The 26,815-nt window shown below is 36.5% G+C and overlaps 1 protein-coding gene across 24 annotated transcripts in view; it reads left to right on the forward strand.

Annotated features, from left to right (window-relative positions):
* Nucleotides 1-26,815, forward strand: part of LOC110470607 (nebulette) — a 135,223-nt gene that overhangs the window by 47,438 nt on the left and 60,970 nt on the right. For 22 of the 24 annotated variants that reach the window (XM_085565704.1, XM_085565669.1, XM_085565691.1 and 19 more), the window contains 5 exons: nucleotides 4,674-4,778; nucleotides 6,919-7,029; nucleotides 12,715-12,825; nucleotides 20,433-20,534; nucleotides 22,133-22,234. In XM_085565704.1, the coding sequence (XP_085421830.1) occupies nucleotides 4,674-4,778; nucleotides 6,919-7,029; nucleotides 12,715-12,825; nucleotides 20,433-20,534; nucleotides 22,133-22,234 (531 nt within the window). Of the gene's footprint in view, nucleotides 1-4,673; nucleotides 6,363-6,918; nucleotides 7,030-12,714; nucleotides 12,826-20,432; nucleotides 20,535-22,132; nucleotides 22,235-26,815 lie in introns of all 24 variants that reach the window. The other 2 variants (XM_085565775.1, XM_085565784.1) reach the window with 2 other exon arrangements.

A 26,815-nucleotide genomic window follows, 5' to 3' on the forward strand; every position in this document is an offset into this window, starting at 1 on the left:
GCTTGCAAGTGTGTTAGATTTTCCTTGAGATATGTCAGGCATAATGGCAAAGTGTTATTAATGCTTTCAAAGCAAGAACAATATATAATGGTCCAGACCAATCTAATTTCAAAAAAGAGGCTCTTTGTTTAAAAATAACATCCAGCTTTGGTGCTTTATTCAGCCTCTGATGAAATCAGTGGTTTTTTTTTCATTGGCTTGAATGGAATATGCATAGAATATGAATTTTGTTTTGCAGAATTTTTTGCTATAATGGAATTTCTTATGATCAGTGAAGTCCTTTGTACCTGAGTATAAATTCCTCACCTTGCACATTTCATTGTGGAGACCAATAAATTGCAAGGAGTTTGCATTCTTACTTTCAATTTTTTGACTTGTTGACATTCAGAACTTCTAATATATTCCTTCTTCTTTTTAGCATGAACCTTTCCACATATTAGTATTTGTATGGATTTATGATTGGTGTACATTTGTATATTTTATTTGTACTGTGGTTTTATAGTGTTTTCAGTTTGGCCTGCAGATGACCTTGGGGGAGCAGCCTGTGTCCTTGCTGGCCACGAGACCGGGTGTTTGTCCTTTTCTAATGGGGGAGCTGTCAGCACATCTCCTCCATCAGAATGCAGAGCCAGGAGTGCACATGCCTGAGATACTGGGGTTGTATTATGCTTGCCCTGCATTCTTTGAAGGCTGACTTTAATTTGGCAGTATGGTTTTGAAAAAGTGTTACACTGGCAGTCCTTGGTGAATCTGAATTGCCAGTCTTGAGCTGTATGTAGGGGAATCTGTGAAGTGTTTATGTGCTCCCGTTCTTGAGAAAATCCCCAATTTCATTTGAGGTTGGCAGATGTTTGTTTGGAGGCTGTGATATCCCCTGGATTGTTTCTCTTGACAGTCGTTCCATTTAATCTCCCTTTATTATGAAATTTTATTCCACAGATGTTTTCAAAACTGTCATGTGTGTTTGATTTATATGAACTGCCTTACTCTCCAGGCCTTTTCTCTTCCACATTGAAATCGAGCTCATCCATTTGCTTGTAGCATATTTTCATTCTCTTCTTTGTTTTGATTATGTGGTGGGATGTTGTCAGTCCTGTTATAAGCAAAGATGGGAACAATTATAGAAGGTAATTGACCAAACGATCATGATCCTTTTTGGTAGAATGTCAGACACCGCCTTCTGAAGATTCTGCTGAATTGTGGTAATGAATGGTACCAGCACTTCTTTTCCTCTAAAGGAAAAAATAGTACTGCTTGATATTTATCTGTCCTTGCACAGAGTCCAACTTTGCTTGAGGATGTCTGTGTTGTAAAGAAAAGTTCAAAAAGACTTAGAGCCAGTAGTGAAAACACTGTGCCAAACTAACAGGGTTTTGACTACCTAATTCTGGGTGCAGCTGTTCTCCTGGACTCACAAATACTAGTCACAGACTCTAACTCAAGAGGACCTTGAGTTTGAAATTGCTGGAGATTACTAATATATTATGTATTTTAATATTAATACTATATGTCTGCCATTGTCTCTTGCTTTACTCTAGATTCCTATGGCCACAGAGAAAGGATTCTGCATTAGATGGATCTGTGGTCTGACACAGTCTTTAGTCTTATAAGAGATTATAAGTTCAGAAATGTAGGTTTGAAAAGTGAATACTTAGTGGAAGGAAGTTTCCTTTTGTTCTAGCAGAAAAGCTAGATAAGAAGGTTTTGTTTTTCTAAACAAAAATGGGTATTTTAGCTACTACAGTTCTACAGTGGATCTTGGCAGGATGACTGTTCACATGGTTACACCATTGATGTTAAGATTATTAAAAATAGCTTTTGTGTGTAGTCATATTAAAGTTAGATGAGCATGTGTTCCTGAATGAAAGGAATGGTGACTGCTTGGATTATGCTGTTTCCATTGGAGTCTTTCCTTTAGCCCACAGTTTCCCTTCTGTTTTTCCCCCTGAAAAAGGCTGGTGAAACAGGCCATGGGTGAGATGAATTTTCTTGGTGAACCAGGAAGCTTTGGCTTAAAAATTGGATATCCTTGTTTTATAAAGTTGATCTTCCCATATAATATCCATTAAAAAAAGAAGTGCAGCTTGAAACCTGATGTTTTGGTGGTTGTCTAGGAATTTTAATCCATTTTACTGGATAGTTGTGCTGTGGTCAGAGTTAGTTTTATGATGAGACAGGAAGAAGAAAAGGATCTGGAGAGAACTATGAAAAATTGGGTCTTTAGTGAGCTATTGAGCTTCAGAAGCATATTGAAAGAGCAGTGGCTCCAGGCCATCATTTGTAAATTCTTCCTATTTGTGTTTTTTCACAAGGCTTACCAGATCTGCTCAACCTAAACAGCATATTTTGTGGGGAGGGGTAAACCACTTGCAGGCAAAATTTCCTATTCAATATTTAAGACATCTGAATTTTCAATTACATACTTTGAAGAGGAATATTAACTTCTCTGCATGTTCATTCCATTCATTCGTTGTGTTTGGTCATAGTCAAGCTTTTGAACATCTTCCTTGCATCGTTTACACTAAATATGTTTTATAACTGCAGGTGTCATGACTTCATTATACTTATCTTGTTTCATTTTCCATCTTTCTGATTCCAAGCTATGTGGACAATACTGTAGCAGAATGGAGTTTGTTGGATCAGCATTTGACCAAACATTTTGTTATATGTTCTCTTGAAATTGTGTATTTGAGTCTGTATGCATTTTGTGGCTTCTATGAGTACTGTAACAAATGTGAATAATAAAGGATTAAGGAGGTGGCATTAGTCATTTATTGCTTTCAATTCTTTTGAAAGCATGGCTTCTACAGCAGAACAGTTTTGTTTCTTCTAGTCATGTTCTGTCATTCCCCCCAATTAAGAGATACCTTAGGAAGCTTTTGTGTTTGATTCTTGAATTATTGCTCTGCAATTAAAATGGATATAATTATGGTCAGCTTTCAGATGTCTGTGGATGATTTATCTAAGTTGTGAGCAGCAAGACTCTCTGTCTCTTCTGCCAGAGTCACAGCTTTACAGGAGTTCCTTCTGGGAATGCCATCAAACTCACCCAGTAGACAGCTCTGTAAACTCCCATTGCATGTGTGCGGGTTGGACAGGAAGTGCCTTCTCATATTTATAATAAAAATTACTTTTTTTGTCTGTTGCTCTGTGATTACTTGGGAGTATGATGTCACACACAGGTTACATGAGCCATTGGCTTTGTGAGTAAAGTCATGACACAGTAATGTTACACCCATTGTTTACCAAAAGGTTTTCTTTGAGAACAGACTAATCCACAAAAGCAGATGATATGATTTGGAAGTGATGTGAAGATTCGTCCAGTAGTCCAAATCTGAATGAGCTCTGTATCAAGCAAAATAGTTTCCTTTGTGAGGATAAACTAGTTGTGAATTTGAGGTGAATTTAGCATTATCTAATCCATTTTTCAGTAGACACAAACTTTGCCGTAGAAAGCACAGGAGCTGATTCTGTGTAAGCTGCCATCCTTCTCATAAGTTTTCCAACTCCCTGTAGAGGAGCGTACACTGGAACTTGTGATATCCATTAAGGATTCAGAGAAAGAGGATATTAAGGCTGCATAGTTCTGTAATGCTCAGATGCAGATCATATTGCTTCTGTCAGTGCTTGTCAGCAAGTCTAGAGTGCATAAATTCGAGCTGCTGTTAGGCAGAATGTGAAAATGAGGTTAGAGAAATGGTTGCAGATAATAACCATGAAAGCTTAGTACTAAATAATTCAATTTGCATTGATCTAAACAATTTTCTGTACAAAGAAAGAAATGTAACTGAAAACATCTAAAGCTATCCATGCAAAGTGTCTGTCATTAAAACTTACTCCATCTCATCATAATTCACCATCTTTCTTCATGCAGTTTATATATAATGAATGTTCCTATATGTTAACCATGTCCATAGCTTTTATCCTTCTTGCATTCTCACTAAAAAAACAATAACTCTAACTTTAGTAGCACTCATGTGATTATTATACCTTGCCCCATTGTAAGAAAAAGGTTGGTTGCTTAAAAAAAAGTCCCCGTCCCCCCCCCTCCCCCCATATGTGTCATAGTGTTCTGGTTGTTTTTTTTTTCATGGTTTTGTGTATGCATACATATTTTAAAAAATGCCTTAATTTATAATTTGCTTGGTCTTAAAGAAATTCTGTAATTACTTGAATGTCATGACTGTTGGGTGCTTTGTAGGCAATAGTTTGGCAGTGGCCTCCTGAATTTATTCATGTAATTCTTGGATTCATAAAGGGGCATTTAATGATATTATACAGATTCTGTGCTTGCTAGGTCTGTGTTAGAAGTTAAACAATTTTTATCTTTGAGATCAAGGATTAAGGAGATCAATTATTCGATTCTTTTTTTAGAGATACTAAAACATCTACGACAGTCATGAAAATGTGCTCTAGATGTAGAGAAAAATCCTATCTTTTTCATCTATATTATTGAAGAGTTCTGTGACTTTTATATAGCCCTGGTAATGTGCGTGAGAACTCATAGCTTCCCTTTATGGTTTAATTTGATCCATCCGGAGGTATTTGCAAACTGCTCTAGTACAGTGTCCATGAATAAAATAAAATAGAAATTTAAAGAAAAATAACCAATGTTTGCTTTTCTGTGTGTGTGTTTTTAAGAACAATTAAACTTCTTTTTCTCCTCTTTGTAGATACACTATAAAGAAGAGTTCAAAAAATCTAAAGGCAAGTGCATATTTGTACCTGACACCCCGCAGCTAAAACATGTGAAAAGCCTTGGTGCTTTTATTTCTGAGGTAAGATCTAAAAGGCTGAAAAATTTTCTTGGCTTCTATCCTTCCTAAAAACTCTTTCAGTTGAGTACTGTGATTTTTAGCAGGGGAAGGATGGCTTATTTCAAATAATAATTCTGTTTAAAGCTGAAGTGAATTCAAAAGCTGTAATTAGTGTATACTGCAATGTGAATAATAATAATAATTTGGAATTACATGACACTTATTTTGGGATTTGAAGATACTTTATTAATGGTTCTGAGCAAGTCCTAGCTATCCCATTTTATGTGTGGATAACCTGAGGAATAGGAAGCGAATGTTACTTTTTCTGCAGTGATGAGGTTTGAAAATTACACCTGTGCAAAATTTCCCTGCTGTGGAGATTTCACAGCCTGATATCAAACAGGAGACAAGGAAAATGTTTCCATATTATCATCCCTGTCCTCCTTCAGGAGCAATCAGGTCAGTGCCATCTGTGGGTTGCCTGACTACTTGCCTACTTGCATATCTGTCTGTCTATCTATCTGTCTGTCTGTCTATCTATCTATCTATCTATCTATCTATCTATCTATCTATCTCTGCATACCTGTGCACACACACACATGCAACTGTGGTGGCAAAGAAAGATCAGCAGCTTCCAAAGTGTCAGAGCAGCATTTACTGCCAGCTCTTCATGTCCCAGGTACAAGGTGCTGTAGGATTGCATCTCTGATTGTTTTCCATAGGCAAGAACAGCAGCAGAAGTTGCACCTGAGAGGCAGCAGCTTTGTTTAGGATTCACTAGTTCTGAGTGATTTTTCTGTTACTATGGCCCTTGAAAAAAATAAAATTTTGGTGCCTCATTTTTTTGCTACTTTTATGATTATAATAAGAAAGTCCCAGTATCGCTGTCTGAGGTTACATAACTTATACACATTCTAAATTCTCTTTCTGATATACATAAATTTGCTGTGTAGCTTTCAATAGAAATGCCTCTAATGAATGCTATTACTGTATTTATCTTTCTGTTTTCTGAGGAAAGGCATGTCCCAAGGGAAGTAAATCTGATGTAATTGCACTTTATAAGAGACAGACTATTGTAATCTACAGAAATGCATAGAGAATGTTTATCTAATCTATCTGATTCCAGAGAATCTGCTGCTAATCATTAATCAAAGATGTAGAGATATAAAAATATTGTAAAATTTAAAACCCTATAGGTTTGATATTAGCACACTGCTGAGCACTCTGTCTGTTTATTGCAGCATTACCTGAAGGCAGTGATGTGATGGATGGTTTATCTTGTAAATGACTGACCTCTAGTGTCCCATCACCTGTATTTGCAAATTTGGACACTGATGTTCTTAACAGCACATCCACTGCAGTGAAAAAGAGACCTGTGTTTTGGGGAACAGAATCAAATGTTACAGCAAATTATTGATATGTATACATATAATCCATTTGGGTAATTAGCCTCTAATCAAGAACTGTGTATTTCACAGTAAATAAGTGACATTAGACAGTACAATTGAGAATATTTTTTGGTATTTTTGATTACTTTCACAGCAGTTTTATGTTTTATGAACTTGGAAGACTTAGATCTGAAGCAAAAGCCTCACATATTTTGAGGTATTGTTCTGGTATCTTTTGTAAAACCCCTTTGTGAGGATCTGCCAGTACTGAATATTGGAGGAAACACAGGATAAATAAAACATAATTTAAAAATGAGACTGTAATATGAACAGATGAAACAGAAATTATGGCAGACAGGCAAACTTCAGTGTTCCTCCCCTTTCTAGCTACATTTAATTGCTGCTACTTATTAGTTGGTAAAATATTTATGGTTTGCCTCTCATTTGCTCACATTGTTCAAGACTCTGGAAAAGAGAAAGAAGAAAAGTAATTTTTAGATTTGGAAATTATCTGAGAAAGGATAGAAGAAACTACCTTGCTTTTTGTATTTCCACTAAAATTATTGAATTGAATTAGTACATATTTTGCATTGCATTGTGAAGTAGGCAGATCCCTATAAAGTATTATTTAAAGATGTTTTTGCTAGTAAGTTAGTGGCAGTTAATGAAATTTTTCCAGTTCTGTTCTATGCCATTTTACTTACTAGGAAAAATAAGTACTGTGTTTACTGTATCTTCATTTTTGCATTTTATGTCACCTTTTTCACCTCCAGGCGAAATATAAAGGAGCTGCTAAGAAAGACCTTTCCAACTCTCTCTATCAGCAGATGCCAGCCACAATTGACAGTGTATTTGCGAAAGAATTGATGCAGCTTCAGAGCAAGGTAAGACTTTAGAGTTGCAAAAATGATTTTTAGATTAATTGTGTATCAGAATAAGTACACTTTAAACAAAATACCTGAATGGACACTTGATTGTCTACTTGATTTATTTGGGTGAGCTTATAATCCAGAATTTATCACCATAACTTCTTAAATTCAAAAATGACTCATTTTAAAATGTTGGCAATTTTACTTATGTTTATTAAATATGCATTTAAAAGTTGGTGGTGCATTCATTGATCTAGTGAAATCTGTGGGTGCAATAAGGAATTACTGAATTCAGTGACATTGCATGGTCCTTATAGAATGGGTGACTCTTATGTAACTTTTCCCAGTTGATGTTGAATTAGCTATATAAAATATTTGATGCTGAAGGCAAAATAAAAGAAAACTGCTTTAATGACTTCTAAGGGCACTTAGTAGGAGCAGTAAATGTATTTCTGATGATCTGCATACTACTACTTACAACAAATTATATACCATTAAAATATGAAATCAAATGTATTGAATATAGTGTAAAGCTTGTAAACAACCAGTAAAATAGTAAATTCCAGTTCAGTTGCCTTCAAGGACTCAAAAATACAAGACCCTAAAAGTAGGCAGGTGACCCTTCCCTTCCACTGACCTCAGTGGAATTGTGAATGTTAAGCATATGTAATATGAATGAGGTTACAGATTTTCATTGTTACTAATGAGAATTACATTGGATAGATGTTCATGGCTTTCGGTCCACCAAGCATTTCCATGGTTTTCTTGTTTTTGCTTTCCTCTCTCTTAAAGATATCAACTACATATAGTTTCAAACAGCCAGTGGGTGAAGGGAACACGCTTCTAAATCCATAATATTGATTGTATCTCAATATGCATTCTTTTAATGCAGTGACACTTATTCAGACAAAGGAAAATATTAATAAAAAAAGAATGGACTAAGATTTCAGGACAATTTGTGGAGAAATGTTTTGATATAAAACATTATTTTAATCAAGACTATATTAAGCAAATACAATAACACATTTTAATTTTCAGAATTTGAAAAGGAACATATATACACAAGTTAAAGCACCACAGTAGCTGAAATGACATTAATGTGGCATTTCATTGTAAAGTGAGTGATTAGAGGAATTATAGTAAAAAAAAACCTGGGAATTAAACTTGTATAACATTTTTGAGCCATTAGCTTGATTTATAAAACATTAGTTAACTGTTTTGCCACAGATTTACTCCCAAATTCATTCCAAATTATTACATTCTATATTAATTTACACAAATGAGGTTAATTAACATTGGTGACGTGGCAGAAAAGATAAATAACTGAAACTAAAAATGAAACCATTGGTTCATCAAAAAACCCTTTCAAGGAAAAGACTGACATTTTTATTTGGTAGTTTTTGAAGGCTTTCTTCAATCATCCTACAGTTCTAGAGAAAAAAATATGCATATAGTGTGAGTTATATTTAAGCAGAAATTTTTCCCACAAAATTCATACCAGCCCCTTAGGAGTAGATGCATTATAAATCATAATATACCATAAAACTTAAAGATACGCTGACACATTTTTCCAACTTGTGGTTTACTGCTGCAATGGACCTGAATTTAATGCTACTTTGAGAGAGCTCTCAGGGGATTTTCTAGTGAAAAATCTTCTCCACAGTATTCAAATCTAATCCATATTGTGCCTATCACTGCAGTACCTAAGTAGCTAATACAAGGAATTTAGATTTCATCTGGGTCAGGATGTGGCAGAGGGGGTTTCTGCTGCATCTGTCTAGCTGGGATTGTGAATTTCCAAGTCATCATTTCAGGAGGAGACTACAGATATTCCATAGGAAGGAGAGAGAACAGCACCAGCTGGCCATTGCTCCAGCTCTGCTCCAAAAAGGCTGCTGCAAACACAGAATTGCAGTCTGTTTCTGAGTTGTAGTAACCTGATTTTAAAATAGGTGTCGATTTCCCGAGAGGTGGAAAATATGAGTATTTGTCCTCCCTACCTACATTAGAACAAATTTACACCTTTGACTCCCTTTTTGTGCTTTTTGGATGCAATTCTGGACTGGAATACTCGGTTCTCTCTTCGAGATGCTCAGGAAAGCCTCAATGCAAGACTTCCTGCTAGCTTTTGCATGAAACCCATGTTTGCTCTTTTGTGTTTTATGTAGAACTGGCATGAAGAAGGAAATAAATACCCATAGAGAATGCATCTATCCAAGATTGCCCCCCCCCAAAAAAAAAAAAAAAAAAAAAAAAAAAAAAATCCCAATGCTGTTTCTGGGAAAGAATGTTTCAGGAAAATGAAAAAGAAGTTTCACAGCCACACGTACTTGGGTGGCTTTTATAATTTAAATTTTTTCTCTCTTCACAGAAAATTTGACTGTGGCCTTCTAAATGCCTTTCTTGAGAGTGAGAAGCCAGATTTCCTCCCTCTCTCATTTTTGTCCTAGTTGTCCCCAGGGTAAGCGAAAAAGAGGAGAAGTCCCTGTCATCACTGAATAATTTCACTCTCCTTACCAGCCTACAAAGCTCTCACCAATTTCCCTCTTTTCTGCAGTGAAAAAATAAATTTTATGAGAGCAGTCTAGGTAGGAAGCCTTCATCTTGATTTTTCTAAAAGGAAATGGAAATGTTTTGAGAAATTGCAATATTCCAGTAGAAAATATTGCTGAAGGAAAATTCCTGATCATTGCTAGCTCTGTGCAAGGTCTTTTTCTTGTCTGAAGATCAGTATACTGAATACTTCGTTATGTAAAACAATATTTTTTTAAATAAGGTGTCACAAAAAAATGGTAAAGGTATTTAAAATTGCTTGGGGAAGTAATGTTGAAAAAAAGTAAGTACTTAATCATTTTTTTCATCACTTTATTTTTTGCCATAAGAAGTAATTGCACTGTTTTTCTTCATATCTAAAAGGGATAATGTAAAGCAAATTGAAGGCAGTTTAATTTTCTACTTTGCACAGGGCAATATCTCAAAGAGTCAGTGTTGAATGGTATTTCCTGTTTCTTTATAAAGGTGATGAGCCAAGAGAATCTTAAGCAATGTTTTCAACTTCCAGAGGAAGTTTCAGAGGGTTTTTTATTTTTACTAAAATAAAATTTTTGTTGTTTATTGCATAATTTCCAATCATATTACACATTATTAATTTTTGATGTAATTTTAAGTTTTTTTATGGTAGAAAATGTCATATTCAAGATTTCTTCTCTTTTATTGTGGCAGGTATTAGTCTTCTGGACTTCCATATTTCTGTTTTACACAAATACATTGGATAATCTAATTCTCTATATGGAGATTGAAGCGATGTTTTTGGTGTTCTTGAACATTTCCTCCTATGAAATCCTACTTTGTGGATTTTAAGTTCAGAGCACATCTTACTGACTATAAATGGAAGTAAAAATGAAAATGTAATAGTGTTTAATGTATGCCATAACAGGGGGGCAGTCAGAGCTAGGTTAAAAGAACACAAAACCTTCCTTAATGCAGCTTCCTATTGACACACTGGTGTAAAAGAGAGAAGAAAAATAAAAAATGAGTACTAACAAATTGGTTCAATCTGAAGTCATACCTACTTAAATAATTGCCTTGTATTTCTCAAGTTAATAAATGGCACCACTACAGGGTAAAGGTTATGTCAGTGACCTATAATGCTTGATCTCTGTGTAGAGTAGTTTCATATGTAGATTTGATTAAGGAAATACAGTTCAGCTAAAACTTGAAAATCATCATAAGTTGAGAGAAAAATGTATGCATATTAACCTATGAAACAATGTTACTAAGAATATTGATGAAATAATGATAAATATTTTTTCATGCTTGGACGTGATTTACAAATCTGGGAATAGTTCTGCACTAAACTGTCCCAAACTATACTAGTTTTATACTAGTTTTGGCTAGGCAGCCATTGAACCCCTCCTAGCCCAGGATTGCAACAAGACTACTTCAGTGAGTTAATGAAAATAATGGGAAAAGATAGGAAGAACAGATGCCAAAGCAAGTGAAATATTGCTCCATTAAGCTAAAGAAATGGTCATCTTTTCCCAAGACAGCGGATACTCATAATTTCTGTTAAATTTCTCATGCTGAGGGTTGATGTGTTACTTTATTTTCATATCTTGGTTACATAGCCCATTCGCCAAGGGAAAAACAGAGCTCTTGAACCAGCAAAATGGCAGTGTAATAAAATATCTGCAAATTAGTAGATTTTGGAAGTAACCATATGAGTCTTCTGTTCATAATGGCATTAAGTGGTGAACATTTAAAAGTGACAGTGTAAGCAAGGAGAATTAGCAAAAGAGTTTTTGTGGCATATGTTTGTATTGTAATTCCACTTTTGTGGGGAATAATTTGTTAGTGGTCCTTCAGTCGTGTTAAAGATTATGTGCTTTTCCATTTGCAAGATGTAACCAGTGTAGGCAAGTTATGGACTCTTCATTTCACTGTCAGTTGTGTTTGTTCCTGCAGAGGGCTGATTGTGTTAGACTGGATAAGGAGGTGGCATATTTTAAGGTTCCTGATTTGATACCTGTGTTCACATAGTAGCAGTGAAAAATTACCCTTCCCCCCTTCTTGTCTTAATCTCTCAGCCTGTATATAATTTTGTAATCTGAGATAGTCAGGGCAGACATATTGCTTTGGGCACACTGCTCTGTAACTCAGATGAAATCTTGCTTTAAACAAAAACAGATACAGCATTTTCTCACAGTTCTTGTATCCTGTCCTAAAAGAGTCTGAGTCTCTGTAGTTGAGAGTTTCCGTCTCAAAACTTTCACAGTATTCTTTTATTGCTGTCATGGGTTTTTGTGTCAGTCCTTTTTCTCCGGATCAGCTTTCTATCTTATTTAATACTTGCTGTTTTCTTATGGATTATTTTAATGCTTGCTCATGAGAGCTATTAGAAAATGAATTTTCTTGATGCTTCCTACTTTTTAGGCATCAAAACCTAGTGAGTTTTCCCTAATATAAGCCTAAGAGCTTCTGACAAGGACAAGTGTAAAATCAGCTTTTCAGGCAGTTGTACTATGTGAGTGTGTGTATGTAAGTATAACACAATACAGTGGAAGATGGATGAGTGCCCAACATTGAGTTCCATTTCTATTATAAAAGTAAAGGTGTTTATAAATTCACAATTCAATTCCATTTTCATTTACCATGATGACAATTGAATGTAAATATTATTTTTCTTTGTGAACCTGGGGCTAAGTCAAAATGCATGTTGTGCTGTTTGCTTCCCAGCAGTGGAAGAAATAGAACTTTTGGCAATGGGTATATAATAAACAGTAAACCTGTTTGTTTATGACAATTGCATAAAATATTTTTTTCCTCTGAAAATGGAAAACAATTATATAGCTGATTGCTTCAAGCGTGTTTAAAAAAAAAGTTTTTGATTATGTTTTCCCTGGTTGTCTTCTCACCTTATTAAGCTTAATTTTCTGTGTTTGTGTATTACTGTTTCTTTCCCCTGTCTACTCATGCATCTGTTGCAATAATATATGCTGTGAAATCTCACTGCTGACTTTGCCTCATATGTCTCTGTTTTGGGTGGAAGCTGCTCTCATCTCAGTATTCTGGATCCATGAAGGAGTTAAATTATTAAGTTTCTTCCTGAATACAGGTAGACTATGCCACTAGGTTTAACCTAGCTCATGGTATTATACCTGCTCTTCTCAGGTCACAAAAGTATAATGTTGCTCTTTTTAGGTTCTCTATAAACAAAAACATGATGCTGAGAAAGGATTTTCAGACTATGCACGTATGAGGGAACCTCCAGATGTTAAACATGCCATGGAAGTCAGTAAACACCAGAGTGATGTAAGTACTCCCCCATCTGAATTGAGTGTGCTTGTTTTGGGTAGATACATCTGTTACAGCTTGCTGAAATGAATTGGGCATGGAATATTTCCATATTTCCTTAGTTGCTATTTTTTATTAATTATTAGCTTTGAAGTAATTTAGGACATGGTATGTGTATAAAATGTGCTATGAGTAACAGTATGTGAATTTTATTATGAATACAGTAGGAAAATGGTAGTTACTGTTTATCAATAGCAACTAAGTGCTATCACTTTGAAATAAAATTGCAGGCACAGGTTTTCTGAATTCACTTGTAGCTACTTTTAAAGTGTATAAAATTATTTGTTTAAATGAACACCAGTGTTGTTTCAGTGTATCTGCCAATACTTGGGTAGTTCTTCAGGATTGCTGTATAGAGGAGACAAGTGTGCTGTTTCTACCCTGTTCTTGCACATTTTTATGCATATGAAGAAGTTTGTTCCTGTCATGAATACGTATCAAGTGAATTTTCCAAATAACTTAATAGACTTATATATTATTTATTTTACAGAATTTCAGCCATAATGTTTGATTTGATGTCTGTGCTGGTTTATACCATTTGATCAAAGTATTCATTCTTGTAGTTTTATTTAGATAACTTAAAAATAATTAGGAGTAGTTAGCAATATTTTGAAAGATGATTGCTTTATTTTTTTTTCAGCTGCTTGTTATCTTCTTGAAGTTCTGAAGGTTTTCACAATATAAAAGCCTAATAAAACTCTAATTTCTTATTAGAATCAGGTCAGGTTTGATTTCATGGTCAAGCTAGAATTTACTAGCTCAATGCATCATTGCTTGGGGCAGAAATGCTAGATTAGAGTCTTGAATGATACAGACACAAATTTGAAGAAAAAATTATATTAGTTTTAGGTTTTGCAAAAGCTTACTTGTGAGAAAAACAAATTTTAGGAAAAGATTGGTTAAAATAGTGATGCCATTTTAAGGAGTACACAAAGCTTTTAAGAACAGCTGATGTGTAACCTTAAAGGTTTGATGCAGTTCAATTCTTATTTAGCTAACCAAATCAGTTGAAGTTGACATGTCATTTTACAACTCTTTTTTCTTAGATAAATGGGATATATGTTTGCTGCTAACAGTGTAGAAAACATAGCTAGGATGTTCATTTTAAATTATCTTAAATTTACCCCATCGTCCCTTATGAACAGTGCAACAAACACTCTTAGGTTATGGAGGCTGAAAACTAAATGTCAGTGCTAGATGTATGTCTGTGTGCAGAATCTTGACAGCTGGCTGCTGATTAAAAGGCTGCTGGAAAACTTCAGGGAAGCATTATGTTTGAAGAATAATTTTTTCTTCTGCTGGGAAATACCTGCAATGGAATTCCCAGCAGTAATTTGCAACCTGCCTTGATTACAGAATTCCCTCTTCCTGTCAAACACTGTCCATTTCTGCTGTTGGAAGCATCAGGGTGTCACACTGACAGAGCTTAGGAGCTGGGAATGTGAATGCCTCTCCCCAGAAGCAAGAGGTTTTTTATTTACCTAGCAGTAGGAATGATGGTGAGCTGCTAGAAAAGGGAATAATGCTGGAAAGAGAAATGTGAATCCCTCTCAGAGAAGGAGCTAGGAGGGACTAGGAGGAATATGAGACAAGTTCCTGTGGCAAATTCATCATAGTTTGAGGGTTAGTATGCTAGTGCAAAACCTATTCCCCTTCTACAGCTGTATATCACCTGCTAATAGAATTAAGGAGAGCAGGTCACAGATGTGAGGATAAATGAAATTCAGTTGTTTCATCTTTCACCCTTAAAACAAGCAGAAAAAGAGAAAAGGAAATGAAGGAAAACATGGGAGGGAAGGATGTTTTGATAAATGAGAACTTTTAACAGCATGTTAGAAATAATGAAAAAATATGACAGAAATTATTTTCAGCCTGAGCAAACTTCAAAAAATCAAATAAGTCATCCAAATGCAACACGAAACTCTAACCAGTTAGTTCAATGTGTTTAAGAATGGATTCTTTCTGGTTGCTCATGATTAACTGCAGTGAAATGGGTAAATAACTATCACCCATAAAGGACCAAGTGATGTAGGTCTGGTTATTCAGCAGAAGCACACATCTCTTGTGGGTAATATTTGGGCATCATGGTGAATATCTGTGGATTTCTTCTTTTGTATGTGCAGGCTTAATTAAGAACCATGTGAGTTTTCATCTTGGAGTCAGAATGTGGAACAGCGAGCATCCCAAATATGGAGCGTTTGTCTTTCCAAACTATTTCAGGGTATCTGTGTAATCACAGCTTTGAAAGTGCAGGGGAAAAGAAGGGAAACTACTTGGCAGGTAGAAGGACAAAGCTCTTTTATCAACTGTTCAGCACAGTTTACCTGTGGGAGCAGAATGCATGTTTACCTACAATGCTCTGCCAACTCAATTCAACCTGGACATGGAGGGTCTGAATCTAAGAGGATTAGGATGTGTTTCAGACTATTTACTCAGCCTTAAAATAAAGCTGACATTTATACTCAACTCTGTGAAATGTGTAATTTCCTTTAAAAATGAAAACTGTATTCAGCTCACCATACATTTGCGCCGACATTTTGAAACTGTCGTGTGCTGTAGGCCTTCACACCACTTTGAATATCATTAACATTCTGGGCATGTTAATGGGCATCATTAGTATGTTTGGGCAGAAACTAGGTAACAGGGAAATACTGTAAAAACTCCTGAACAATGTGATGATGTCTAATATAATAATTTTTCTCTTTTTTATACTTAGACTGAAGAAAATTGCTCTCAAATGAACACAAGTAACTTTTCTAATGACAGGAAATATACTTTAATAAGAATTTAAATAATGCTTGAAGGAAAGCATGTTTATCCAAACCAGAGTACTTTTCTGTATAAATTGTGTTTTGTGTTTTGTGAAGTGAATGTTAATGATGTGACTATGGCACACAAAGTCATTTTCAGAAGAGCAAAGTAGAGAGCAAATATATACTTTGTCTCTGCTTAGCTGATCAGATATCTCATCTGGAAGTTGCCAAACGTGAGACCAAAACTAAGTGATGGTCTTAAAACAATGTCATGTCACATTTTTGCTTTATGTGTATATTTGAGTATCATATGAATAGCAGAATGTAGTTGAATGGTGAAGTGACATGACAACTAAATTTCTAAAGTAAAGAAACTGTTTGCTAGTTGTATCTATGTGGAAGCTGCATGTAGCATTTGATGAAGATACTCAAAGCTGTGCATCACACTTTTGTCTCTTCCATGACCTGGTGCATCACTGGGCCTTTTGAATAGCAAAACAAATATTTTTACAGCAGTTTAAATGTTCTGCTTTGTTAAAATGACTGATTCTCCTCACAACATTACATGGTATGAAGTAAGGATGTGGTCTTCTGATTTTACAAATAAGAAAACCACAGCGCATTCATATATGGACCTTTAAAAGGCAGTTTGCACATCTGATTTTAAAGGCGGGTATCTTTTATACTTACCTACAAAGAGTGCTTTTTTAGAAATGTTAGTTGACAGCTGGACAAACTTCTGATGTATATAGATACACTTTCCACTCCACATGAGGTCAACGATAATTTATATGTTTCACTCACCCATCTAAATTTGAATTTTTAAGATGTCTATATTGTATTAGGAGTAAGTTATTTTTGATTTTCAGGATACAGTGCAGTCACAATCCACACACACAGAAAAAGTACATTATTTCTGATAAGACCAAATCAGCAGATCTTAAACTGGATGTGCTTAAATGCCATCAGTAGCATACCCAAATGTTATTGTTTGTTTTGATGTAGATCACAGTAAATTCAGGCTTCTTCTGTCTCTCTGTTCAGTATCTGTATTAGGAAAATCACCTTTCTGACTAACTTTCTGCTGACAGTGGTTGTCAACAGTAGGTCCCCCTGGACCACTTCCAACTGGTGCTGAAAATGATGTTTACTCCTGGTGTAATTGGGACCAATCAATTTTAAGGCCTGTTACTGGAAAGGATGACTGCATCAATCTGTAGTGGGCCAGAAATGTGTTTGTCTCTTTTACACAAGCCGGAAAACAGTTTTCAACATCATTTGAGCAGGAATTAGAAAAGGTGTTGCCAATGATGATTGTCACCAGCTAGTCATTTTCTTAGTGTTGATGGACCCCGAAGTGTAGATGAGAGGAAAGAGGGCAGAGACACAGCTGAGAGGCCATTACTTAGTGGACTTAACAGCTCTTAGAAAATACTAATCAGGGGCAAAGAGTGAGAGACAAATTCTTATGAAGACAGGTGTGCCTGACTTCTTGCTAAATCCTTAAGAGGGCAAAATGTGTTCATAGCTGCTTGTGCATATTTGAGTAATTTATTATGTATTGTTTGGAATAGTTTTGGTGTTGGAATAAATGAGAGGATAGAAGATTTCAAGAAAGGTCTGAATCTCTTAAACCCAGGTTTGCTTGGCTCACCATGTAGAAGCTTCTGTTTGTTGATTGACAGTCTGAGATGTTTTGCAGCATTGTTAGAAATCTGTTTACTTTATGACACTGAAGTGCATTCCACTATTCCTGTAAAGTGAAGCATCTTCCAGACCCTGCTGGAGTAACTAGTTCATCATATTTATCCTCAGTGGACCTTATGCATTTTATAAGAGCTCAAGGTTTGGCCCTGTTAAAATCAGTCTACTAATTATGAGCATATGCTCCATACTTTGCAAAAACCAGTTGCAATTCAGAGTATGTAATCGCATTTGGGATTAAAGATGAGAAATTATTTTGTTCCAATTATTGCTTCACAATAATATTCAACAACGTAACCACTTTTTATTGTAATTTCAAGTTGGTAGAAACCCACTTTAAATGTAGTTGGTATCTGTAATTTACTGTTTTCAGCTTCAGAACTCAAGATGGTACATTTTTTTTCCCTTTTAGTTGCTCCTTCTTGTTTGCTTGCATTTCCCACTGGTTGGCCATAACTCTCCATCTAGGTCTTTCACTGCTGCTCTAAAATTGTTATCTCAGTTACTTTTCCTTTGCAAAAGTCAGCTGGAACAAATTTTTTGTAGACCTGTGGTCCTCATGAAGTGGAGCAATTCTTGAGCCTTTGTTGATAGTTTTTTTAGGTAGAGCCTGAGCGACCCTTTGAAGAGAAGATTGAGTGAGGCCATTGTATAATGTCTGGAAATTCCAGTCAGGGTGTGAGCCTCTTGGCTGAACCAGCTCAGGACAAAAGATGGCTCCTTCTCTGGGTGCTTCTGCTGTTTCCTTTCTTCTGTTGCTTTTCCCCTCTCATGGGCTTCTTCGCTTTCCATCTTCTGATGCCCATGGGTGCACACACCAAGCTGGTTGCTTTGCCCTGTCAACATCTGTTCCCCTGCTCTCTCAGAATAGCTCTGGTTTTACTGTTCTAACATAGCACTATTAAAAAAAAAAAAAATCACTAGATGGAACAGAATAGCAGCTGTGTAATAGAGGCCAGCAGAGTGTCCCAATGGGAGAGGGTCAGCATCCAGGGATTGAGGTTATTCAGGAAATGGGAAACATATTTTTTCTTTCTTTGGCCTACCTCTGACAAACTACTGTTCTGCTGCATAACATTTTTATTCTCACTGGAGTATGACAAGCTGCAGAATGGAGCAAATATATATTGCAGACATTTGTAAAATGCTAGATGACTTTCCCTCAGACATAAGTAATAGGTATACTGGTTTAGGTGCAGGAAGAATAATAATTCACTCAGGGAAAGATATAGCAATTGGCCTTGCATCTAATATAATTGGAAATGGTGAAATATAAAGGACTGTCACTGTCTTATTTCTCCCCCCCTTCCTTTCCCCGAAATTAACCACAATCCATTATTTCATGTACTATATGATCATGTCATTTGGGAGCAATAAGTGACCACATTTCCTCAACTTTATCACCACTGTTCTTGATTCTCTGATGTTAAATTCACTACATTCCTAATTTCTATTTTGAGCACATATGCTGGCCCTTAATTTGCAATTTACATGGATCATAGGGTGCTATTCAGAAACCTGTTTCTGCTGCCTTTGTGGTTTTCACCTCACCTCATGTGGTCATTAGGATGAACAGCATATAATTAGCTAAATTCATGTACAGTCCTGAATTGCAAATGCTTCTCTCTACCTCTAGTTTCTTAAAAATTAGAGAAGATCTAAACATAACTAAAACAAAAGTTCCAATGATTTACATAAGCTGTAAGAATCAACTTTTGTTTTGTATGTATGTGATAATTTGGGCTGAATGCATCGAACCTATTTATTTGTTTCTTTTATTAGTGATTACACTTGTGTGTCATGGCAGATTAAAAATTATAAGATCTATTTGTGGGCAGGCAGCCAACAGTGAAGCCTGTTTAGCTTGTCTGCTTAGCTGAAGCCATATGGACACAAAATTACTTTCCTGTTGCATGTAAAATATTTGCCAAAAAGAAATTTTTTTTTCAGTTTCTTTTTGCAATATAATTTTTATGAAGTATTTTTGTCACTGACTGCTGCAGTTTGAGTTTGTTGCATTGTACTCAGAGTGAAGCTTTACACTGGAAATCGGAGCAGAGGTTATAATAAGAAACTTCAAGCTGAGAACTTTCTTGCTGGTGAAATACTATCTTGAGTGGTTGATTAACTTTGTGAAGCAACAGAAGAAAATCTAAAAGATTTCCCAGTAAAGGACAAAATGTTACTTTACTTTCTCTTTCCTCTAAACTTTATTTTACGTTCTCCAGCTTCTGCCTGAAACTTTAATTTGTCAGTCACTTTTGAATACCGGGGACAGAATGTCATTAAGAATAATTCAGTAAGACAGCCCTTGGAAATCGGCTTAGATTGACACATGTGCTAGAGCAGGAAAAAGTTGACAAACCTTGAAGAGGGAAAAGCAGGATAACTTATGGAGCTCTATAATGTTCCTGAGGTCTATACTGCTCCTGTGATTACTTTGCTTAATGGAGAATGTTTGGACTCTCCTGTCTGTGGTTGAGCCTTCTGGCCAAAGGTTTCTGAGCCCATTCATTATGGTAGTGGCTTTTGCTCAACATGCTGGAACACTCAGCCTGCTTGTTCCCATGATTGTGCAAAGGAGCAAATAAGTGGCGTTGTGGGGATGCTGAGGTGGAGTTGTATCATTGAATTACATACAAGCTACATGTCTGTCTAGTACTGAGAAAGAAACTCACTATGATAGAATTACAATTTCTCTTCAGTGTTGCTGCAATCTGCTAAGCTGCAGTACTCAGTATCAGAGCAGGAGCTAGTTTATATTAAAATTGGTACAACATAGGAAAAACCTATACTCTTAAAAGTCCTCTGAAATTTTATGGCAAAACTTAATATTTGTGTCTTTGCCATGCTTTAATTTTCCACTATGCTTATAAGTAAAACCATTTTTCTTTTTCAAATTGTATTTTATGCTTCTGAATTTCTTCCTTATCATGTTACCTTGTATGTGGGTCTTACCTTACAATCCCTGTCAAGCAGGACTCTGTTGGAATAAATTAGATGGAGTTCTATTTAGTTTTATGTCTGATTTGACAAGTCATTCAAAGCTTATTTATAAACTTCAAACTTTATTGTTTATTTTAAACAAAACTATGTTTTCTTTGTCAGGTATCCTATAAGAAGGATGTGCAAGATACTCATAGATACACTGAAGTGCTGAACAGACCAGACATAAAGAAGGCAACTGAGATAACAAAGATAATAAGTGATGTATGTTCTCCTTTTACTGTCTTTCTAATTTTTTAGACATGTAATTTTTTTATTCCAGTTTTGATCAGATTTTTTTAGAATGCTACTGGAATTCTCAAATGTCTTGGACAGAAAACCTGCACCTCCAAATCTGATAGGAAGATTTGATTAAAAGAAATCCAAACACTGCCAAAACAAACCAGTCTTGCCTGGCAGATTAGAAAGCTATGGGTTTCTCCTTTTTAGATGTTGACAGTAGGATCTTTGAAAATATTGGTAATTGATGTAAGGACAACATGAAAATTGCTAAAGTTGGTTTTGTTTCAGCTTTATTCGTGATAACCATTCTCAAGTTAAGTCATGTGCTTGTATACTATTCTGCACTTCAGAAGACATCCCAAGCCTTTTTTTTTACCTTGGTATGAGAGAAGCTGGCATCCCAGGATACCCCTACCTCTTCAGCCAGCAGAGACAGGAAAACGGAATTCCCTGCTGTCCTTCCAAGAGCTGTGCAGATGCTGCTTCTTTCACAGGGGTGCTCCTCCCTGAACTCCCCTCTCAAATTCTTTGCCCTTCCACTGTGACCTCGGCTAATGGACAGATGAAGGAGCAGTTTAAGAAGCAGCAGTGTGTGATTCAGTTCAGTATTTTATTGTAGACAAGCCAAACAATATATATACTTAAAGCCTTGAGTCAAGTTTTTAAGTAATTAATTAAATATAAGACTGACTAGACACATTTGGAGAGACAGATTTAAGAGATTGAAACTCACCTTTCAATATTCAAGATTTTACGAAAACCAAGAACTTCTACTAAGTGCTATGCTCAGCGTGCAAATTTGCTAATTGCTGTTCAAGTGCTCTTAGAATTAGAGTGCTTTGGGACTTTTATTTCTTCCAGTCTATTCTTATGACATGTTCTTGCTGATTCACAGTGCTTGAGTAATGAAATAAGCCTGTTTCAGGCAATGGGTGATTTAGTTTGTGGTATTGCAAAGCACCTATTGTTGATTCATCTGTATTTTTTTCTGATGCATCGTGGGGAAAAATTGCAGCAGTTTGCATGGGAGGCAGTTCAGCTGGAGAGATCAGGTAACTAACCTTGCGGGACTAATTCAGCTCTGTGACACCAGTGCAGTCTCACTGACATCCAGCGAGACTGCAGTGGTAAAACTGAGAGTGGAATTTGACCTTACAGTTCAAAAAAGTTGCCCCTCAGACTAGTTTTATTTCAAGACTACTTTCAGCTGCTGCAAATCATCTTGGGTTAACTGTAATAAGAAATGCTGAGCCACTGTGACTCATTCTGCCTTGATCGGGAGGACAATATTTCTCTGGCTTAAGCTGTGCATTTGGTTAAAATTGAATTTTGTGAATGCTGCACATTGTGTTTTACAATTAATAAATATTATATTGTTAAGGAGCTGAACCCTGAGAAGGGCTTTACTCAGAGCTGATTAGAACAGTAGTGTCAATGCAGACCATTACATTAGACTTTTTCTACTAGCTTTAATGCTTACATTTCTCTTGATAAAACAAACCTGAACAATTTATTAGTGATTCATATCCACCCCCCGCTTTTTTTTTTTTAAATTTTATTTTTTTTTTTTTTATTTTAAGGCAAAGTACAAAAAAGGAAGGGGAGAACTGAATAAGGAGTCTGCTGTGCTTGGAAGACCCGATTTTGAACATGCTAAAGGAGTTTCAAAGCTTTTAAGCCAAGTAAGATTCTCCATCATTTTACAATGATTTAATCAAAATACCTCATTCCTAGTACTGCAAAGAAATACTTAGATTTTTAGATGCTTATCTCTAATGGCCTTGAAGGTTATGTTCTCAAACTTTTCATGTAGTATTGCAATGACTGGTAAATTTTGGATTCTTGGGAAACCAAATACACATTTTGAAGCAAAAATATGATGAACTTTGTCTCTTGTGGAGATGGTGTATATTTATACAGATTTTCTAGGATTTCTAAAATACTATCTGTATGTAATTTAGAGGCAAATTTTGCTCCTCATTCAGTTTGAGTGGAATCTTACCCTGTGATTAATCCCACCGAAGTAACTGAGGTCTTTTGTGTAGCTGCTTGCTAATGTGAGTAATGGGATCTGAATTTGGCCTGACATGTAAACCACCCGCCTTCCTTCCCCTGAAACTGAACCTTTTATGTACTACAGTTATATATTAACCTCAAAAAAAAAAAAAAAGTCCTTAACTGAAAAGAAATCTGAAATACAAATATTCCCTCTTTCTCTTAGTAGTTTTCTACTCATGAGATGTACATGTAAGACTCTACTACAGATCATCTTGCCATTGTGAGAACAGATTTTTCACTGTTGATCTTTTTTTTTTTTTTCCCCCTTTTTCCCCTCATTTTTTTTTTGTTTGAAGTAGTTAATAGTGCCTTGCATAATCCGTGCTAGTAATCCTGTCCAGCTACCATTGGAGCTTTTGAAAACCCAGAAACTGCCCTCCTGTAAGAGGAGGATGGTGCCCTTTGATTGGAGGCTGTGTCAGCCTTCCCAAAGCAAAAAACCTCTCAAGTGTAAACAATGTATATATTAGGACAGACTCGATATCAGTGATATGTAAAAAATAGGTGTGTTTTGGCCAGATACTAAATGTCTTCCCTAGAACTAGCATAAAATGAGAATAATATGTCCTAGAGGACAAGCTGAAAAACAGTGTAGTGTCTGCAGGAGGTAGAGCTCCTTTTGCTGTTATCCATAGATACCTGCATTCACACCATTGTAAACTTTGAAGCACAAGGAGAAAAAGAAGGAAATAAATATTTTTATTGCTTTGTTGGTGATGTGCTCAGAATCAAAATGGGATTGTGTTTTTCAAATAGATTTCTGTCTTCTATTTTATAGTGGATCATGTTCTCATTTCTCTGCTGATGGGCAAGTTTGCTAAGAGATTATGTTGTGTTTAGCATTGTGCAGGCTTGGAAGTCAGCCTGTACTTTCTAGCAAGCACCAGTGTGATGCTGCTCAGACCTGAGTGTCACTAACAGGAAATAGGACTGTCATTTAGCAAACATGTTCAATGGTTTTTAAGAGGGTTCGTATCCAAATTTTGTGTGTAATGTCCTTTATATCTACTCAATGGTTGCCTACACACTCCTGTCCTGCAGCTCACTCCTGTGAGTTTGCAGCTGTCTGTTTTTGCCAATGAGACCAAACCATAACCCTTTCCAATAGCCCTGTCCATCTTCCCAAGCCTGGTACCCATGAGATTGTGGCCAACAATCACAAGTGAAAAATATCAGCTGGATCATGGGGTCCTGCAGGCTGATGAGCCAGCTACGTGGAAGGCTTCATCAATGCACTTTTTATCTTGTTTTTGTTAGATGTGCTTTTTATCTTGGACAATGCAAGCTGCATCTGCAAATGCTTTATAATAGGGCCTCTTCACTGCCAGGAACTGGGATGGCAGCAGTTCTAGTTGAGATCCTTCTGTGGAAGGCAGCATTTGCTGTGCAATTTTAACTTCTTTAGAGAGTCCAAATAGTGCAGAAGGTGTAACAGAAAGGGAGAAGTTGACAAAATGTATATTTCATTTGGTTTATTTGTAAAGAAAATTCTTACTAAACCTTGGTGGTCTGAACTCTGCAGTCACTGGCCCTGGATCTGAGTTTTGGGATCCTTTCTTGTATTGTCCCCTCCTCAGTCTAAGCTACTGCTTTGCAGTGTGTGTGATGGGGAGTGTGCTTTCAGAAACGGGGGCAGCACCTCAGCCTGACACTGCCTGCAGCAGCGTGAGGGGGCAAATCCTGGGCAGCCCTCAGCAGCAGGGAGGCACTCAGCAATTCCCCCACGTCCTCTGAAGGCAAGGCAGTGGCCATGAGTTGTCTAATGATCTTATATATTATTTGAATCATTATAACACTTAGGCACACTAATCATAAATCAAGAGCACAGAAAAATGAAGATGACCCCTGTGTCCAAAGAGCAGGGTGGTGGGGCACGATGAGGAATGCACCTGTGCTAGAGGAGAGAAAGAGACCTAAATATGGGTCAGTCATGTCAGTCCTCTTCATGCAAGGATCATGAAACAGGCTTGTAACACTTACAAGATTTAAAAAAGAGTAAAGTTAATGATCTCTTTATTGTCTCCAGACTTTCTGGCTTTTGGAGTTTCCATTTGTTACTAGAAAATGGGAAGATCATAAACTTTTTGTGTTGATAGTTGATAATCTCCCTTAATTGCTTAAATCTATAAGCTGTGACATGCAGAGAAATATTAGTTATTTGACCCTCACAGTAAATTTGCAAAGTTGACAATTCTGATGGATGTAATGGGAAGAGAAGATGATAACATGTTTTAATGTGGTGCATATGGGTAGGTAATTTAGGGAGTATACAGAACAGGAGCAAGAAGAGGTCAGGCAGTGTGGGTGTAACGAAGGGAGAAAGCAATCAAGGCAAGCAGGAAAGCAAACAAAGCGAAGAAAATAGTGTTAATGTTTGACTGGCACTCAAGGCTCTACAGAAATCACTGTTTCCTCTCTCTCTCTCCTTTCTTTCCTTTTTAATTTTTTATTTAACAAAGCTTTTGACAACAACAGCAGCAAAAATAATAGCTCCCAGAACTAGTATATTTACCCACAGCATGTGGTAACCCTTTTCTGTTGATTTTAAATGAAATTTAAAACAGGAACTGTGTTAGCCCTTATGAAAACATGAAGCTTGTCAATTTGCCGAGTGTGCATTGTATAATTTGGGCTATATTTTTCTATTTTTAAAATTAAAACAAGCTCTTGTTCATTCCCTCTTTATGTTTTTAATGTATATTATTAGCTTTTTCAAAGAACTGCTGATATTAAGTATTCCACTTATGGTGTTCAGTAACTGGTTTTAAGATAAATAATTTTGGATATTCATATTTGTTGCTGAATCTGGCGCTTATTGTTTTTAAGGATAAAACTGTTAGAGGTAGGATGTCCTTCAAAATGCATCTTCTCTGAGATTTTCAGTAACAACCCAAAGACCCTAGGATTTTCTCAATCTTTTTTTGCTTTAAACTCTGCTAGTGCTTTTAGCAGGGAACTTTTAAATTTTGCTCTTTGTTTATGCTACATTTCCTTCAATATATATGTGCTCTGACAGGTTTTTTCCTTATTTTAAGATGTTTTCATATCGTCATGAGGAAATGCTTTAGCTGCAAGTGTCTGCTTCATCATGGGATCCCAGTGGTTGCATGATTCAATTTTTGCAGTTCTTTGTAAATCTGAACAGTGGGTGATGTCATCCACTTCTGAAACTGAACACTCCCTGTGTGAACAGCTTTGAACTACAGATTTGATTTAGGAATGTTACTGCTAAGCTTCAAAAGACACTGCTCTGTCCAGCTGCAATTCTGACTTTTATAGGTTTTGTGCAAGGTCGATGAGAAGTTTGTTTATCCAGGCCTTATTTAATTCCAGTTTGGTTTTTCAGGGATGTTGTTGTGTTAAAAGCCTGCAGTCTGCTCTTTCTTAAGCAGTCTTTAGAGAGCAACCAACCTCCACGCATTTCTTTTAAATTAACCCCCACCATATAATCTCTAAAAAAATAAACAAACTTAAGACTTTAATGAAGATGGTAAACAAGTAACCATCCTTTTAAGCCCTCATTAAAGTAAAGCTCTTGGTTAATGATGAAGTTTGTAGATAAGTGTCCACTAACAACTGTCAGTTCTACTCCCACTTGTTTGCTCTTCCACCATATTATAGCCTTGCTAAGACCTCCCCCTTTCAGATGGTTTAGAAATCATGAGGTATTTTTCTTCCTTGTTTTTATTCAGAAGTCTTCCTCTCAGGCATGTTTCCTCTCTTTAAACTGCCTTCGCCCTGTTCAATAGGATGATGAATACTGTGTGCTTTCCTTCACCATGACTCATCCATGGGCTTGCTCTTCTTTCTTCACTCTCTCCCACCCCACGCTTCCTTTCAAAAAGGAGAAAGAACCAGAAAGATGTTGTTAAAAGAGAAAGTGTATATCTCTGTAGCTGTCAATGCAGCAAATCCCCTATGACAGGACAGTTAAATGGCTGCTGGAAGTGCTCTGGAGGCAGAGCCGGGGTTCTCTGTTATTACTGTGCTCCGCTTTGCCCAGAGAGACCTGTGTGATGGGGAGGGGAGCAAAGGCAATGAGCTGAGCAGCCAGGGCAGGCAGCAGGGCCTGGAGCTGTGAGGCAGCCCTACTGCAGCCAGAACATTTACACTCACCTTGGCTGGGGAGCTCCTTTAATTTTGGAACCCTCCTGCACATCAGTACACGGGACCCCATGAAGACTGGGTTCACTGGTCCCCCCTCC

Source organism: Lonchura striata, chromosome 2 (assembly GCF_050655825.1).
Source record: "Lonchura striata isolate lonStrDom1 chromosome 2, ASM5065582v1, whole genome shotgun sequence".
NCBI classification, from domain to species: Eukaryota; Metazoa; Chordata; class Aves; order Passeriformes; family Estrildidae; genus Lonchura; species Lonchura striata.